This window comes from Pholis gunnellus, assembly GCF_910591455.1.
Source record: "Pholis gunnellus genome assembly, chromosome: 21".
Taxonomy (NCBI): Eukaryota; Metazoa; Chordata; class Actinopteri; order Perciformes; family Pholidae; genus Pholis; species Pholis gunnellus.
Genome location: NC_136548.1, coordinates 8,910,596 through 8,927,655, shown reverse-complemented (window position 1 = coordinate 8,927,655; position 17,060 = coordinate 8,910,596). Strand labels below are relative to the sequence as shown.

Here is a 17,060-nt window from a genome sequence, read left to right as displayed (position 1 = left end):
TTTTTCACATTGACAAAAACAGCAAAAATAAAATGCTGTTTTGACAGTGCAATCTGTGTTACATGTCTACAAAAAAAGGCTCGACACCCACGCATTTTCTTGGTACCATCTGCAGCTCCCCTCGGCTTTACAGAGCTTCATAACCAGTTTCAGCTGATTGTTTAGCTTCATGGCCCACAACTTTACTGTTTTTGGTTCACCCGTAACGCTCAGATAGCAATGTTTCCACTGAAAAAGTGATAAAGAAATCCACTGTGAACTACCTGCTCAGTACCAAACGACAGGCAGATACAGTTAGCGATTATCTGAACATAATGGAGAACATAAAGAGCCAGATATTTCCCTTCAATCTTAATATGCAATATCAGATTGACCAGCATAACTTGTGTGATTTTCTTCTAAATAGATCACAGCATGTTTAGCACGTTACAGCCAGTAGGTAGAGCTCTTTACACACTTGTTTGCAAATGGCTACGACTACTGCTCCTATAGTAAGCGTGGTATTATAGATACTGATGGCTTTTACTTCAGCTCTTCAGGTCCCATATTCAACCTCTTGTTTTACTTACATTCATTCTTAGTAACTGGTTTCTTACCGATCAGAGAGATTTTTGTGGGTCGGGTGGGTACTTTAGGGGAGCTAGTCATGATAACAGTGCTTCATATCACATCCATCATTATTGTCAACAACAGCGAGAATGTAGGCTACTTTTAAATATCTACGGGCAAATATGGCAGCACCGCGAGTAAGTGTGACATGTTTTAGGAATTTTATTTGTCAATTCCTACAGGTGAAAATGTGTACTCCCATCAGCGAAGGGAAAGGAAAGGTTTGCACTATTTCAGTATTTTTGTAGAGACACGTTACCTGTTAAAACTTGTGTTTTCAATCAACCTCCGCCCGTTTTTGCATATAGCCAGCACGCTGTAAACGTCTGAGTAGTTGATTAGCATTGAATTTGGATTAAAAGTAGATTAGAAAGTGCCTTAACTGATCGAGACAGACTGTCTGCTCTTGAATAATGCCGCAGTCCTTAAATACTTCTGGACCCATGATGCCAAACTCCTGTCGCTGACTCTGTTCCAGGTTAAATCTTCCCTGCTCTAAAGCTAAGCGTTCAAAAGACTGCAGTCCAAATAACACAGTAGATTACAGAGGGAAAAAAAATAAAAAATCAATCACATGTACAATATTTGCAGCAGGAGGGTTATGAAAGGTTCCTGAAAAAGCATTTTGTGTCTAGCTGGTCCGTGTATTCAGTCGTAATCCAACCAAAGATCAGACAGACATTAAATCTAATCAAATGATTCTAGCTGCGTACATAACTGGATGATACAATAGAGCTCATAATCTTCTTCAGCGAGTGCCCCAATCACTAGATTACTAGAATAATGCTTGTGATGACGAGTCAAAGTCACTGGAATAGAGGCAAGAAGGTTACCTGAGACTGCCTTGAGCTCAGATCCTCTGTTTACCACGCAGATAAACCCTAAAAATATCCCTTTACTTAATCTTCTTAAGGGGCGTGTGGTAGGAGTTAGTCTTTGACAGCCTGATGGACAACACACACACGCGCTGAGTCAGTCGCAAAGTCTTAGAGGGCAACTTAGCACCTGACATAAAACAGAGGGTTTTAACGTCTGGAGATTTGCTTCATGGTTTCTCACTTGGTGTCAGTCTGCAGCCTGAACTGTGTGGCCGAAAGCCTCGAGGACATGAGCATGTCGGGCCTCCTCAACCTCAGCAGCCTGGGCAGGATCTGCGGCTCCAGCAACAGCAATGAAATGGTCGTCGTGGACCGGGTCAAGAGGAAGAACTCGGTCAGGCGCATGTCAATTATTGAAGATGGCGAAGTTGCAGAGATTCTCTACCTCATTCCGAAACAGTCCATGATGGAGCAGCTGCCTTTCATCAACCCCAACGACTACGTCCTGTGTGAGAAGTTGGCCAGTATACCTGCAGAGATGTCAGGTAAACAAATAGTTTACTTCCTTATGTGGTTCGCATTGGGTGATATCTTGGTATTTTATTGACTTGCCATTACAGGTTATAATTTGGCCATTTTGTTCATGGACCATTTATTTCCAACTTGGGAAAAGGCTGAATATGAATTAGATTTAACATGTTCTGTCTGCTTTATTCTTATTTAATAACGACACATCAAGCTAACAGACAAACAGTGTTGCACACATTTAATATTATGTCTGCTAGTCAACCGGCATTACTATTCATCACCACAGCTCCTCATTTCTATAATATGGACATGAGAGAAATCAATGACTGATTTAACAGCTGCCTCTACACACACTTTTAATCACACTTATCGTGAATATTGTGCCTCATTTATCAGGTTGAATTACTGCTATGCAGACTATAGAAGCCTGTGTGTATTAGGAGACTACTCCTATTCAGTTTGGTAGTTACAAAAAGTATCAGCAGCAGGTGATGTAATCGCTGAATCATCTGTACTGAGCAACAGTCCCGTCATAGACACAAATATATTCTAGCAATTTTCTGCAAAGTAACAGAAATACGTGTCTCGATGTTTTTGAATGCACCACCAATGAGCTGGTGATTGCATCGCCATATTTGAAGCAGTTTGAAGCGGAGGAAGCCCGACAAAGTTAATGTGACTTATCTCAAAAAACTATATAATTTATAAATAATACACAACTATTATCAGCATTAAATGTCTGGAGTTCAAATACTCTCTTGTTCAGCATGTTTCAGAAGCACAATGCCATTCCTACTGTCCTTGAGAACACACACACACACACACACACACACACACACACACACACACACACACACGCACACACACACTCCTGCTCTTTGTGTTGTGGACCACCCCCTTTCCCTTGGACCAGCAGTCCACTTAGTTCCTGTCCTCACTGGGATCCGCTGCAGTGAGCGCTCCAACAGACGAGCAGACACCAACTATCATGAAAGAGAAAGGTAGACATTTCTAAGTGTGTGTGTGATTGTGTGTGTGTGGTATCGGATGTGAAAGAGAGGGTGTGTGTGTGTCTGCTTGTGTTATATGTCTGTTTTTATTTACTTCTGACTTGTTTGCAACCTGTAATTGTGGCATTTGATTGATTTAAAGGTCAAAACTAATTATGACTTTGTCTTAACTGCTCTTGCAGGTAGTGTTATACTATTCTTGCGTTTAACATTGTGTTGTACCGTACAGTGCTGTTTAAACTACATGTTATTTGTAATCTGCGGACGTGAAGCCTGGAAACTAAAAACAATATTTTGACCTGTTAAGATTCTCAAACTTTTTCCCCAAATCTAGAAACTGAATTAGAAGATAAATAGTACGGCTGCCAAGTAGGGGAAAGTGCAATCCCAGCTGTTACAGCTAATGGTAGAGCACCGTATTGGGTTAAGACCAGCATGTGATTTTACCAATTCCTCTGAATTTAGCAGTGTTTCTCTCTGGTTATTCTATTTTGCAGCCACAGGGAACAGATAGATGTTCTATTGTGCCGCTGTCGTGACTCTTACTCAGCAGGAGTGGAGAAAGTACTCTCACTCATTTCACTAAACTAGTGGCTGATGAAAAGCCTCCTGATGTCGGTGGAGGCTCCTGAAGTTGCTGGCGGTCTTCCTTGTAGCTTCATGATTGTAGTGAAATTATAAAAATGTTCTACCCAAAGAAATAAAGAAAGAAAAGACGTTGACGGTTTTAAAGACGATTATTAACACACATATAGTAGCATGGCCAAATAGTCCATATAACACACACTAATATTCATAAGGTTGTTCCATGACCTCATTGTATGGCTAATATTTACGTCCTAGGGTATATTAGGATTACTTACTTTACATAAAATTAGAATGAGGTATATTTACATCTACATTACAAAAACATTCTGAAGATTTAAAATAGATGCTCACTCCTTACACACACGGATGCAGATTTTCATAGCTGATACTGGGTTGTGTGATTAACTGTCCGTCTCAGGTTTCTCACCATTTGCTCTCTTTCTAAATCTACCATTTGCTAATACTTCACACCATATCAGCTTCACGTTCTGAGCAAGATCAAGAAAGAACAGAAGGCATTTTGGATTCCTAAAATATTTCCATCTGAGGACTCCACACATGAGTTTCACCATTGACAAGCGCATGAACTAAAAGTATACTGTACAAGGCATATGCTTCATATACAGGGATAATACCACACAAATGCTGTATTACTGTATACACATAATACAATACCTGTCCTTCTCCATCATTCAGTTCACAACAAAACAAAACCGTCAAACATTTTTAATCAGCAGGAGTATTTCTGTGATGTTGTTGTGTTGGCATCAAAGCTCTGTCATTAACAAATATCTGAGGCGTCCTTGGACAAAGGCCAGTTTGGCTGGGTTTTCAGTCCTCGTTGGAGTCCCATGGCCAAAAGAACGGGTTACATTCCTGCTAGGATTTTGTCAAATTGGGCAGTAATACCACTTATCTATCACAAGTTGTTTTGAGATTAGACGTCGTGCGATTGCTAACACACAATGTCCTCCTACTGCTCTTCTATTTGGCAGGAATAATCTAAAATGACCAAACCATTTTAAGTGAAGTGTGTGGATACACAGACTTAATTACACTGCTCCAGGATGTTAAGATATTGATTACTTTGTCTAATCACTATCATCACTAATGCCATCTGCATTACAGCAGCTGTGGAAGTTCTTAATCCCCACAGCGCTGCATAATGCGCACACTGGTATGTCTTCCTAACTGGACAATCAGTTACAGTGAGCTTTATATGAACCTTTTTTGGAAGCTTGGTGTCTTAATCTAGTGTGTTACCATAGTGACAAATCTCTCCTGTTGTGGGGCAGACCTGGGGCCGCATACCGATGTACTTGACTCAGTTTTCTCGGTATTCATGAGGCTGAGTTGGGAAACGTTTCCAGCAGTAAGTGTGAGGAAATCTTTCTGTTTAGACACAACTCATCCATGTTAGTCATATACACACAGTGTAGCTCTTATCTGGTTTTCTTTGGCAAAAGTGTACAAGAAAAAAAAGGAAAGATGAAGTTCACGTGTTTGTCTATTTGTGTGCTGGGTGTCTACACGGCCGCTCTCCACGTGTCACATTCTTTCCCCTCTCTCCTCTGCTAATCACATTCAAGACCTCTGAAGTGGACTGTGATTAGATTGTGCAGACATCCACTGCTTCTGCTGCCGTACGAACACGAAGGAGACAAAAAGCAGAAGGAATGAGGTTCTTGCTGCAGTATGAGACTCTCGGTTTTAGAGTCAAGAATACCCTGATTGATGTCGGTGCTAGATCTAGCGTGAGAAATAATGGCTTCTTCGTGAGCCCCCGTCTGTCTTCGTGAGGCAGATTACTGTGACTGTGTGTGCGTGTCTATATGTGTGTGTTTCCGTGCCTACGAACAGCTTGTCTGTTTATTACGTTCAGTTGTGTGAGCACTGACAGGAAGGACTTTTGTATTTGTACTGTAATGAACTACTCAGGCACGAAAGGATAAACAGTTTGGAAGTATTGGAAAATGTGTCGGCTAATTTGTGACAGTAGCAGGCTGTACTTGTGTTTATTCCGAATTAACACATGTACGCACGCTAGCAAACTTCACTACGTTTGGCGTGTTATGTAATGTTTGCCATGTTTAGCGCTGTAAACATAGATGTCATTGTGCGCATGCCAGCATTCTTGTTGCTTGCATTTAGAGTTGGCTAAGGAGCGGCTAGCAGTGATGAATGAACAAAGTACATTTACTCAAGTACTTCAAATTCTGAGGTAATTGTACTTTACTTGAGTATTTCCATTGTTTGATGCTTTACACTTTTAATCCACTACACATCTCAGAGGTGGTATATTGTACTTTTACTGCATTACATTTATTTGACAACATCAGTTGGTTACTTTGTAGATTCATATTATTAATTAAATTATACATTAATGCATCAATAATTATAATCCAGTAATTTATTATGATATAATTTTTAATGAGTACTTTTACTTTAGGTAAGTACATTTCAATGACTAATTTATAGGTAAGATTTTTAATTCAGGACTTTTACTTGTAACAAAGCATTTCTACACTGTGGTATTAATACTTAAATAAAAGATCCAAGTACTTCCTTCTGTTGGCTCTTGTGTTTTTCCACATTTTTTTTGTAACAGACAGCTTTGCAAAATCGTTTAGGACATTTCAACTTGTCCTTGCATGATAACTAGCAGAACTAGCAGATACATAGGCGAGAGTACTTTCTGTAGAATGTAGAAGTACTTCCAAACAATTACATGCGGTTTCATGACTGTTGCTTCATTAAAGCTTAATAAACAGAGAGTGGCAGTTTTTTTTAAAAAGGAGGAGGTAAAAAGATAGTAAAGTCCAACAGTTGGCCTTTACAGGTCCTGTAAAACGACATTTCATATGACGTGCTGATAGGCAAACAACGATAATTAATTTGTTAAGACTTAACTGATCGATTATTTCCTCTCTCTCCTGCAGTGCTACAGTCTCATCATGGCAGCCAGCTATGTTCTCCAGAGGAGAAGCCAGTCATCCAGTGCTTAAGATGTGGGGAGCCATGCAAAGGACAGGTGCTGCGTGTACAGAACAGCCACTTCCACATAAAGTGCTTTACCTGCAAGGGTGAGTAGTACCATCTATTCATGCACTTTTGGAAACTTAAGAGCAATCCAATGAATTTATTTCCTCGTGTGCAGTGGAGATTAATTTCGTGGCTGCCTTGAACGCATGTTATGACTGAATTCCTGACTTTTGCTCCAAATCACACATCATCGGAGGCTACATCCTCTCGTATTCGTAGTGGTGTCTTGTAGAAGCGTTTCGTAGGCTACTCTGTAACATGAAGACCATCAGATGCCTAATAATGCATCTGCCTACTAGCACTGTTCATCACTGGAGAACTGTGTTGGGGACTTTTAAAAATGCAAGCAGTAACGCAAGTACCATTTCCCCCTGTAGGTTGCACTAAAACACCCTTTTTTCAGAGAAGGTTAGTTTTAAATTGAGAGGAATTTGCTGGTTATTCAATCAGCCAGCTGGTGCCATCAAATTAAATGTATTACAAAATATTGTGCATCGACAATGGGTTGTGTGAATCTCCTGGGTTGACAGACAGTCAGGCCACCAGAGTTACTTTGTCTCGTGGAAAACATATTTCCTCTTCAGGCTATTGTCCCCACTAATCGAAACCGGCAAGCTTCTCGTGTTGTTGGCCTTTCATCTCATTGTGAGAGTGTTTACAGCGCAGAGGAAACAAAGAGACTTTCAGAGCACAGTGGCCTTCAGTGTTTTAACAGTGGGAAGACCTGGGGATCGAAGGGCTCTGTGGGCTTCACTCATTCAGGATTTGACTCAAAATGTGATTTAAGACAAGCCTTTTTTGGTGATCCATAAAAGTGTTGTTAATTGTCATTTCAGAGTAATTAGTGTTAAGAAATAAAACCCACGTGTACGCTGTGAGTGAGTCGCAGTAGGACAGGAATAGAGCAGCACAAATCTATCCTTGGCGTCGCTGCCATTTGTCCCGTGCATTACGTCGTGGCAGGTTCAGAGAGACAGTGTTGGGTGGGTTGTGTGGTATCAAATGACTCTGAACAAGCGGGGAGAAAACACTGCCTCCTCCTCCAGTAACTTGTCAAACACATAAACACTTCAGAAACAACTGGCAGGATCATGAGGTCAGACAGCGCAAATAGCATATATCTCATCTCTTTGGTGGATTACGTAGTTGTTGTTAATTTACTACGATGACAAAAGCCTGAAAAAAACGTGATAATTAAAACAGTAAATTCATAGTTACTGAACCAAAATACAAAAGACATAAAACATTACATTTATACAAAACAGATGTATCATGTAAGAAGTTACAAATACTTTGCCCCAAAGCTCTTTGAAAGAGAATAAAAGAACACAGAAAATTAAATGTCGGGAAATTTTATGTAATTCAGCTCTTTGGCTACTTGGCCAAGCTGAAAACATGACACACATTTTTTAAGTTATAGGCGAACAAGTTGAACCAAACGTGATGTAGTCTACTCTATCTGCATTAGCTCACCAGCTAGTCGCTAACTTTTGTCTGTTGCAAAGCCCACAGCGGACAATTTGTCTGTCAGAGCTGTTGATGAGCGAAAACTAGGTTGTGAGTGGCACATTAAAGATAAAAAAACAGTAGATTATTGCAGCTTTAATGTTTTCTGTTGTCATCCGTCTCTCCCTGTACAACTGTGTGTGTGTGTGTGTGTGTGTGTGTGTATGTGTGTGTGTGTGTGCAGTGTGCGGCTGTGACCTGGCTCAGAGTGGCTTCTTCATGAAGAACGGCAACTACCTCTGCCCGCTGGACTTCCAGAGGCTTCACGGCACGCTCTGCAACGGCTGTGGGGAATTTGTGGAGGGAGCGGTGATCACAGTCTTGGGCAAGACCTACCACCCAGCCTGCTTTGTGTGCACCGTTTGCAAGTAAATGTGAAAAAAGTATTTGTAACGTTTTGGGAATCTTGAGGCAAAATGCAAATTTTTTTTGTAGGACAGGTAGTATACGTTTGTCTCCTCCTCTGTTTCTCAGACGCCCTTTTCCTGCTGGGGACTGTGTCACCTTCAGTGGAAAGGACTGCCTCTGTCAGCGCTGTATCCGACCTCTGTCTCCTACGTCTAACGGCATCAGCTGTTCCGGCAGTAAGTGCACTCGTGTATGATTTGCTTTAGACATTTAATCCAGTGTTCAGATCAAAACTATCTATTAACGGAGCTTTAGAATAGACCAAGACTTTGATCCCATGCAGACATAATCACACAGTGGATTATGCAGTGGACATTGGCCAAACTGATATTGCCTTAAAAATCCTGTCATCCTCTTGTGATCCTGCCAGGTCAATGACTCACTATGGACCCAGAGACCCAGCAGACCTAAACTCTCCATCTTAACTTGACCTTATCCAACTGACAACTATAGATAGCACAGGGATCAATAGAGGATTCAGACTCATAAAGCCTCTGGATTAAGAGGATCTGTCTTTAGGACTGTACAGAAAGGTGCTTATTTAGAAAAAGAATCTACATCAAAGAGCACAGCAACTCAAATAGTTCAGTTTAAACATTTACATCCTGAAGTAATTAAGAAGAATATAGGTACCTGTACTTGGGTATCACCGGATCGACTTAGCCCAACGCATTTGGTGTAGTATTGGTTAATCTGGATGTTGAATGTTATCTCTTAATGAATATGTGTGTGTGTGTGTGTTCTCAGACTGCCCTGGCTGTGGCAGAGACATCAAGAACGGCCAGGCTCTGTTAGCGCTGGGTGGCCAGTGGCACCTCGGCTGCTTCAAGTGTAAAGCCTGCAGGAGAGTGCTGAGCGGAGAATATATCAGCAAGTAAATACAAATCTGCTGCCCACAATTCTTTCTCTACCTACCCTCAAATGAGTGTATTTTAGGTTAGATTTAGAAACGATTGTTGGCACCTTACACAACTAATACACAGACGTGTGTATTTTAAAATGAAACGTCTTATCTTTCAGGGATGGCGTTCCATATTGTGAGAGGGACTACCAGATTCAGTTTGGGGTACAATGTGAAGCATGTCAGAAGTTTATAACTGGAAAAGTCCTGGAGGTGAGAAATCTTTACTTTGAGTTCAGAGTAAACTCCTAATTGTAATTTTGTGACTTAGCTTTTCTTAGATATTGTTTGTTTTCCAAAAAAAATACATCAATATGACTTGACGGTTGGTGGTTCTAACACATTTCTAATTTCTAATTAACAATTAACCTATTTTTTTAAACCTATTTTATTTTCTATTTCAACAACTAATCTTGAATTAATGATTTTGTTGCCCCTCTCCATTAAAACATGTATTATCTAATTATTCTAACTTCACTTGGACGCTTGAGCTTCACTGTGCAGAATGATGCACGTGCAGAGTTTGTCTTCACATTCATCTGCTGAACAGGGAAAAGTTTCTCTGTGTTCACCTTAAATCTCTACAATTTCTTAGTGTAATTATGTGAACATTTCAGTGCACTAAGAATGGACTCTATGAGTGAAGTAGGAGACATCTTGTGTCACCCGCAGTTGCATATTCATAGATTCTGGAGTTTTCAATGTGGGAGAAAAATGTGGAAAACCCATCACAGACAGAGATTATTATTGAAATTATTAACAGATTATTTCTATGTCCTGAACCCTGATTTGATGCGATCTTTTGAAGCATGTTCCCACATTCAAAAAGGTTGGAATCCCATGCCTGGAGTATCAAATCTTAGTTTTTTTCTTGGTAATAAAGCCTAACTCTGACACTTTTGCCTTTCTCATCATCTGCTGTAGGCGGGGGAGAAACATTATCACCCCAGCTGTGCAAGATGCAGCCGATGTGACAAAATGTTTACGGAGGGTGAAGACATGTATGTGCAAGGTCAGTTTGAGACTTCGGCTTGGGTGAATACGTACATTGAAAATGGTTTTTTTAAATGGAAATTAAATACCTGCTTTGACGAGCTGTAATTTTGTCTTATTTGCCATAATGTCGCTGCCTTGGCAGGATCAACAGTTTGGCACCCGGACTGCAGAGACAGCAGCAGAACTGAGGACAGTTTCATGGTAAGTCCTCCTGAACAATTCAATGTGTGTCAGGAAGAAACATGCAAACACAGATTTCTGTCAAGGCACGTCATGTCACAATATCATCTATATAACTTCTCAAAATAACGAGTTAACATGGGGCTGTAAAATTGCTGTTACAAGGAGGGTGCGAGTGTGAGTACTGTGTCGCTGTATTTACGCGTTCTCCTCCCTCCCAGGTCAGCAGACCCAAAACACCTTCTCTTGATTTCTTTTTCCCCCGACAGAGACTAAAGGTTAATATTGTGAGCGGGCGTGCCGTTTGCAGTGATGGTTTTCCAGAGTGAGCAGGCTGTAATCTCACGTTTTGAGATTAACTGCACTCGCTTTGCTCACCAGGCTGGCCAATAAGATCTCATGTGCTAATTCAAGGAAGCAGAAAGAACACCCCTTTGATACATAGAATGAGAGTTCCTTTCTATAACTTTAATTCTTGCTTTAAAGAATTGTTAAGGATTACATTTCATGCATACACACAAGTTAGCCGTAGCATATTGTGAGGTTTCACAGTGATGCATGCTCGGCTTTATTATTTCATCTGTCATCTGCTTGTACCTGCACAATTTACAGTAACAGCCACCAATGTATGATATTTGTACCATGCAAAACAAAAGTCTGGCTCATATCATTATTAGGTACAAATAAAGGTGCTTTTGTTCCTTTTTTAGCTGATTACAATACGGAACAATGCTCATAAACTGCATGACGCCAGGCCCAAACTGCTGCATTATGATTCTTAGTGCTTGCTTTTACCCACATGTGTGACAGGGACCAGATGTGAGGACCAAGTTGTGTGTATGTGACTATGCCTTGAGAGAAAACAATGGAAGCTGTCAACCAACACCTGAGCTGAAGCAGTACGTTTCTCAGCTATATGAGTCAAACTAATAGATGTTTTTTTTTTACCCCTTGTAGCCCACTAGATCCTCATCTGAAAGCTCCTGCTCCAGGCCGGGCTCATGCACCCCAGGGAGTCCTGGTCGGACCATCTGTGTAAGTTCTGGTGACAACATCTGCTTAACACCTTCCATGGTGCACAATTCACCGTGGCTTGATTCTAATTTATCCTTTATTTATACAGGGGAATCGTATGGACAAAGTGTCTCTCATGCAAGATCATGCTTTTTATAAATAATGGCAAACATTTTAGAGAATAGCCAATGTGGAAAAACATTAAAGAATTTTAAAAGAAAATAAAAAAAATTGAAACTTTTCAACCTTACCTTGGCTGATCGGATCTAGTTTTTATATTGTGAGAGAAAGACAGGATTTCAATTGTGGTTGTCTCAAATCAGCCACATATTGAACTTGTATTTAGGTTTATTTGCTAGGTCAATTTGAATTCATTGGCAATTCAGATTGAAATTTGATTATAAAAGCAAACCCGGTGCTTTCGGTGTCCTTTTTTTTCCTCCATCCAGTCTATTTTGATTATTGTGAGGAATAAACTTTACCCCCATCAAAACCCACTCACAGTGGGGTTGTGGGATTAAAGTTTAAGTCCTCCCTGAAATCATGTATTATGTAACCTTTGACCGTTCACCTGACTTAACCCCCGCTGTCTGCTCCTTGTGTCCTTCACCCTCTGTGTGCCTCCTCCCCTCTCCTCCCTGTCCTGCTCCCAGGCAAAAGTAGATAATGAGATCATTGATTACCGAGACTTAGCAGCCATTCCCAGAGTCAAGGCTATATATGACATAGAGCATCCTGATATGATATCTTATAAGTCTGTGAACAACAACTCCTCTACTTTGGACAACAAAGGCATCAGACAGGACAGACAAAGCCCTCCAGAGGTAACTTTGTTCAATCATCCGAGTTGCATATCCGGTGACATGTTTGTGTGTCATTCTTTCACTGTTGTTTCTTGGTTTGATTTGTGAGTTAAACCATGTGAGGTCTTGCTTTGTTCTGATGATATTTTGACTTTTCTTTGCACAAAAAACAAATGGTCAGATGTGTGTACATTGACATAACACTTCAAATAAAATTATAAAAAATTAAAATTAAAAAATGTAATTCAAGTCAAGATCCTTGGCAGGTATACATGCTACTTACATCTTTAAGAAGTGGGTTGATACTCTTATACAGAGCAACTTGGCTAAAAGTACCTTTATAATAAAATCCTTTTGCTTCCTATTTTTCATATCTGTCTTCATGTGAAAACCTCGTAACTCTGTGTTTTCAAATTCAGCTGAAGGATGACAGAGACTATTGCACATGACTTTCTCTTACAAATCATTTTAAACGTTGCATAGTGGTTATGATGAGGTTGCGTTTCTTTTTCATATCAGACAAATTTGGAAATACAAGGTTTTCACCCGAAGTGTCTACAATTTATGTTTTAGTTTTTTTCTGGTTCATACATTTATTTTTCTTCTTCTGTTTTGATTCAGTCTCCAGGAAATGTATCTGAAACCACAGAGGTAAATATTTAGTTTTATTCACTTTACTTCGACTTACTCCAGGTGACATGCAGTATATGCCAGACCCCTATTAAAATCATTGACGCAAATTCATTTGAATTGTGTTGTGCATTCAACACTGGTTTTGTGTCTACCTTCTTTTCAAGGAGAGTTTTGAAGTCGGAAAGTGCACACCAAAGTCCACAAGCCACGGATCTTTTGGAGTTCATACAATATACAATCGTCACAGCTACACTCCAACTCTGTCCAGATCACCACAACACTTCCACCGGCCAGGTGAGAGGAGCGGACACAAGTAAAATGGTCTTATTCTTCTTATCACCTTTGTAGAAATATTAACCTCCCTCTGCTCACCTTTTCTCTTTTTTTACCACCTTCCCTTATCTCCTATACCTCCACAACTCCCTCACTCCACTTCTTTCGTGGAATAACAAACAGGATTGATGCTTTCTCCCTCTTTATTGTCTGGCAACAATGATACATGCCCCGCTTCCCCTTTATGTCACCACTTACTCCCTCATACCAAAGGTAAGAACCCGAGCTCTTCTGCCACCCTTTTCTGCATCCCTTCTCCCCTCCTGCTATTGCCTTATCTATCAAGCACTTATATTTGTTAGCGAGCCCACCATTTTATATTCTGAACTACTATGGACTGTGCTGAGTGAAATCATGGGGAATTAAGAATTTCTACAACAACCAAATACTGAAAACAATCTGGTTTTAAGGGTCAGAGTCGGCATTTATGTGATGGCTGGCAGAGATGTGATTCACTTTGTTGTTAGAAACACTGAGCCATCTAGTGGTTCAAGTTCAGAGACTGTCAGCCACCCACTCAGACTCGTTCCATATCATATCGTACTGTAGAAAACAGCACAGCTGGGAAAACACACACTGTAGCAGCTAGCTGCTCCCTTCAGATAATCCATTGATCTTCTACTTTCCTTTCCCATTTTGCATATTTGACTTAACCCTACTTTTTCGTTTTCTCTTGTTCTGCCGCCTCACCCATCGCTCACTTAAGTCTTACTCTGAAAAAAATAATCCTTTATATAAAGCTAGAACAAAGTAGGTATTTATAAAACAGGTTTGAGTGATTAAATAAGTAAATATTTCTGTGCCTGTTCTCAACTTCACTCACATATTCCTCTACAGCCGTGCCTATTTATAGCAGTGCTGTGATTTTTCTAAAGCCTTTTTATCGTGTGTTTGTGTGTGTGTGTGTGTGTGTGTGTGTGTGTGTGTGTGTGTGTGGGGGGGGGGGGGGGGGGGGGGGGTGTGCGTGTGTGTCTGGATGAGATATGACAAGCTCTGATCACTAAGCTCTGGCATGTGTTTTGGGTGGGAACTGAAAATCACTCACAACCCACTAACATACTACACAGTCTGGATTTCTGTATTGTCAGCAGTGCATCATTTATATTCGTTATTCATATTTAATTGATTTGAGATCCCTGATATGATCTTGATGCTCGTTTCTGAAACATAGAATTAAACTTAAGAAAACGTTTACTACGCTTGCTTTTAAAAAAAATTATTATTATTACACACGTGATGAACCTTTACTGCACTTTGTGCTGTTCTGAGTAAGTAAATGATGTGTACAGGTGCTCTATTATACTGACAGTGGGTCCAGTCTTTTTCAGGGAAAATGTCCTCTGAACCAAAAAGAACATGAATACAATTTGAATGCAATGCATGAGTTCAAAACAGTGAAAGGGAAAAAGAGATGCTACAGAGGATTATTACAATATATTATTTTCGTTCTGCTGTGTGTTAGAATAAATGATCTGCTGACGCAGCATTGTTTTCTATCTGCAGACGAAGGCTTCAACATGTACAGGAGGCCCCCAATTTATAAACAGCAAGGTACGATATGACCTTTTCATCCCTCAAGCAACCTTTGAAAAAGTTCATTGTAATGCTGCTTGAAGCAGTTAAATATTCCACTGATTGTTATCTCAGTTGAGTTGTTCTAAAGCATGTGTTTGTATTCTTGTACATTTTTACAACATTGATCTACACCGAACTCTACTTACTTATGCAATTCTGTCGTAAATATAAACGTAGAGCAGTCCTGAGATGTCGGTTTTACAGAACAATTAGCAACGGGCTAAGAAAAGAAGCTGGCGAGGTATTTAGTGAGCAGAATGCTCAGTAAGTCTGATCTAATTTGGGCAAAGAGCCGCGTCTGACTGTAAATCGCCTCATGGGGGAGCTAATCTGTTTGCCGTTTCACTTTCACATAGATCCAAATTCCATCACAACCCAAACATCGTCTTTGCCTGGATATGGTCGCAACGGCCTCAATCCGGTAAGAGCAACATCACAGTGCTGTCTTTAGCAATATGGTGCACGGCTATTGACTGACATTCCTAGGCTAATTTTACTTCAAATATACATTATTTTGAAGTCCAATTAGATAAGAGCTAACTACAAAAGAGTTGCATGCTTTTTGTTTCTTTGTGTTTTGTTATAGGGTAACTCTGTTCAATCAGCACTTAATGTTTCCTCTGTCTTTCCTCCTCTTCTCGTTAAGCCACGGTCAGCTGATTTCTCCCATTACAGCAGCGACAGATTCAGAGGTTAGTATATGTCGACACCTTTATCATCCTACATAGATATTGTTGATTCACTATAAAATCAACTCAGTGGATAATTCTTCAGAAGCTAATTCGTGTTGCTTGTTCTTTACCCTTTTCCCTGCCTTTCAGACTTTAAGGTATGTGAGAAGAGCTTTAAGTGATCTTGAATCCCCCGGTCGTACTTCCTTTCCCTGTTTGGTTTACTGCATTTCCAAAGGACTGGCCTCCCCTCACTGTCTGCATGAGCATGTTTTATGAAGTATGTATTCAACTCAATTGTAATCGAAAATTGTAGTCACAGCTTGCAGGTCTCTTCATTGACATATGTGCTGCACTGTTTGCATAACTGACTCTCTAACCACACATTTTATAAATATACTTTCTTGCAGTAATTTGGCTTTTAGCTTTGAAGTGATTAATGTCGCCGTGGCACTTTCCCATTGCACGTTTTTTGCTTCATTCTGTAGCTCATCTACGATGGTCAACATCCATTAGCACGAATGGACAGAGGAGTGTCTATGCCTAATTTGTTGGAATCAAAAGCAAGTATTGTTTGTATATCCATGTGTACTAGAGGAGAGTTTTCACTGCAAATACTTGTAATGTTCTTTACCTATAGGCACCTTTAGAAGATTGCATACCAGAATAAGAATAATACATGAAAAGAATTACAGGTTTCCTTTATTATCGTCCTTTCTTTAATAAAAAGCATACGTGAAAATACATTTGACAAAGGCTAAAGAAGCAGAATCTTGTATTTTTCCCTGAAGGTTGAAGCACTGGTACTATAGAGTACTGCTATGCATGACAACTGTACAGCGGTTATACAAGGTGCATATTTGCATGGTACATGATATTCAAACTCTATCTCAATAGCTCATAGCGTAAGTGTACAAAAGATTGTTTATAAGTGTAGCATCTGGGATAATCCACTTATAAAGCCTTCTTAACCAATCTTTTTTTTAATGAAGGTCTACCCATATGAACTGCTCGCAGTTAGTAGTAGAGGACGAGTGAAGCTTCCCAGGGATGTTGACAGAACAAGACTTGAGGTACAGTAACATGTGAGAAAAGCATCATCATTTACATGGCTGAACTGACGACTTTGCATTATTTGTGTCTGTAATTGCCATTTGTTAAATAAAACAAATGTCTAAACTGGACACTGAAGTTTGCCTAAAAGCGCACCAGTTCAAGTGCAAAATGTGTTTTCAATATTTTCCATTTCATTTTTTTAAATAAATGCTGGTCCTTTTGTAAAATACTACACATACATGAATGTTGATAAATTCCTTGACAGTGGCATCATCCGCTGAAAGGTTTACATAGTATAGCTTCAAACCTACAGTATGAGTTTTATTTTAGAAGAAAAAAAGAAGCAACAAACAGATTAACTGTGCTGCTTTTTCCCACAGTCCACTTTA

At 40.0% G+C, this 17,060-nt stretch overlaps 1 protein-coding gene across 2 annotated transcripts; it reads left to right on the top strand.

Annotated features, from left to right (window-relative positions):
- Positions 1-1,656: 1,656 nt before the first annotated feature.
- On the top strand, positions 1,657-15,888 carry LOC306712624 (actin-binding LIM protein 1-like; the record flags this gene model as incomplete). Of its 2 annotated transcripts, XM_079181997.1 has the most annotated exons (18): positions 1,657-1,972; positions 6,493-6,636; positions 8,286-8,469; positions 8,576-8,685; positions 9,257-9,383; positions 9,530-9,623; positions 10,335-10,422; positions 10,549-10,607; positions 10,808-10,864; positions 11,544-11,621; positions 12,254-12,424; positions 13,025-13,054; positions 13,201-13,330; positions 13,493-13,582; positions 14,873-14,920; positions 15,301-15,365; positions 15,591-15,636; positions 15,766-15,888. In XM_079181997.1, the coding sequence occupies 18 exons, from the start codon at positions 1,657-1,659 to the stop codon at positions 15,795-15,797; spliced, it is 1,869 nt and encodes a 622-aa protein (XP_079038123.1). In that variant the 3' UTR covers positions 15,798-15,888. The 2 variants fall into 2 exon arrangements, with proteins under 2 accessions (XP_079038123.1, XP_079038124.1); XM_079181998.1 differs by lacking the exon at positions 10,808-10,864.
- Between the last annotated feature and the right edge of the window lie 1,172 nt (positions 15,889-17,060).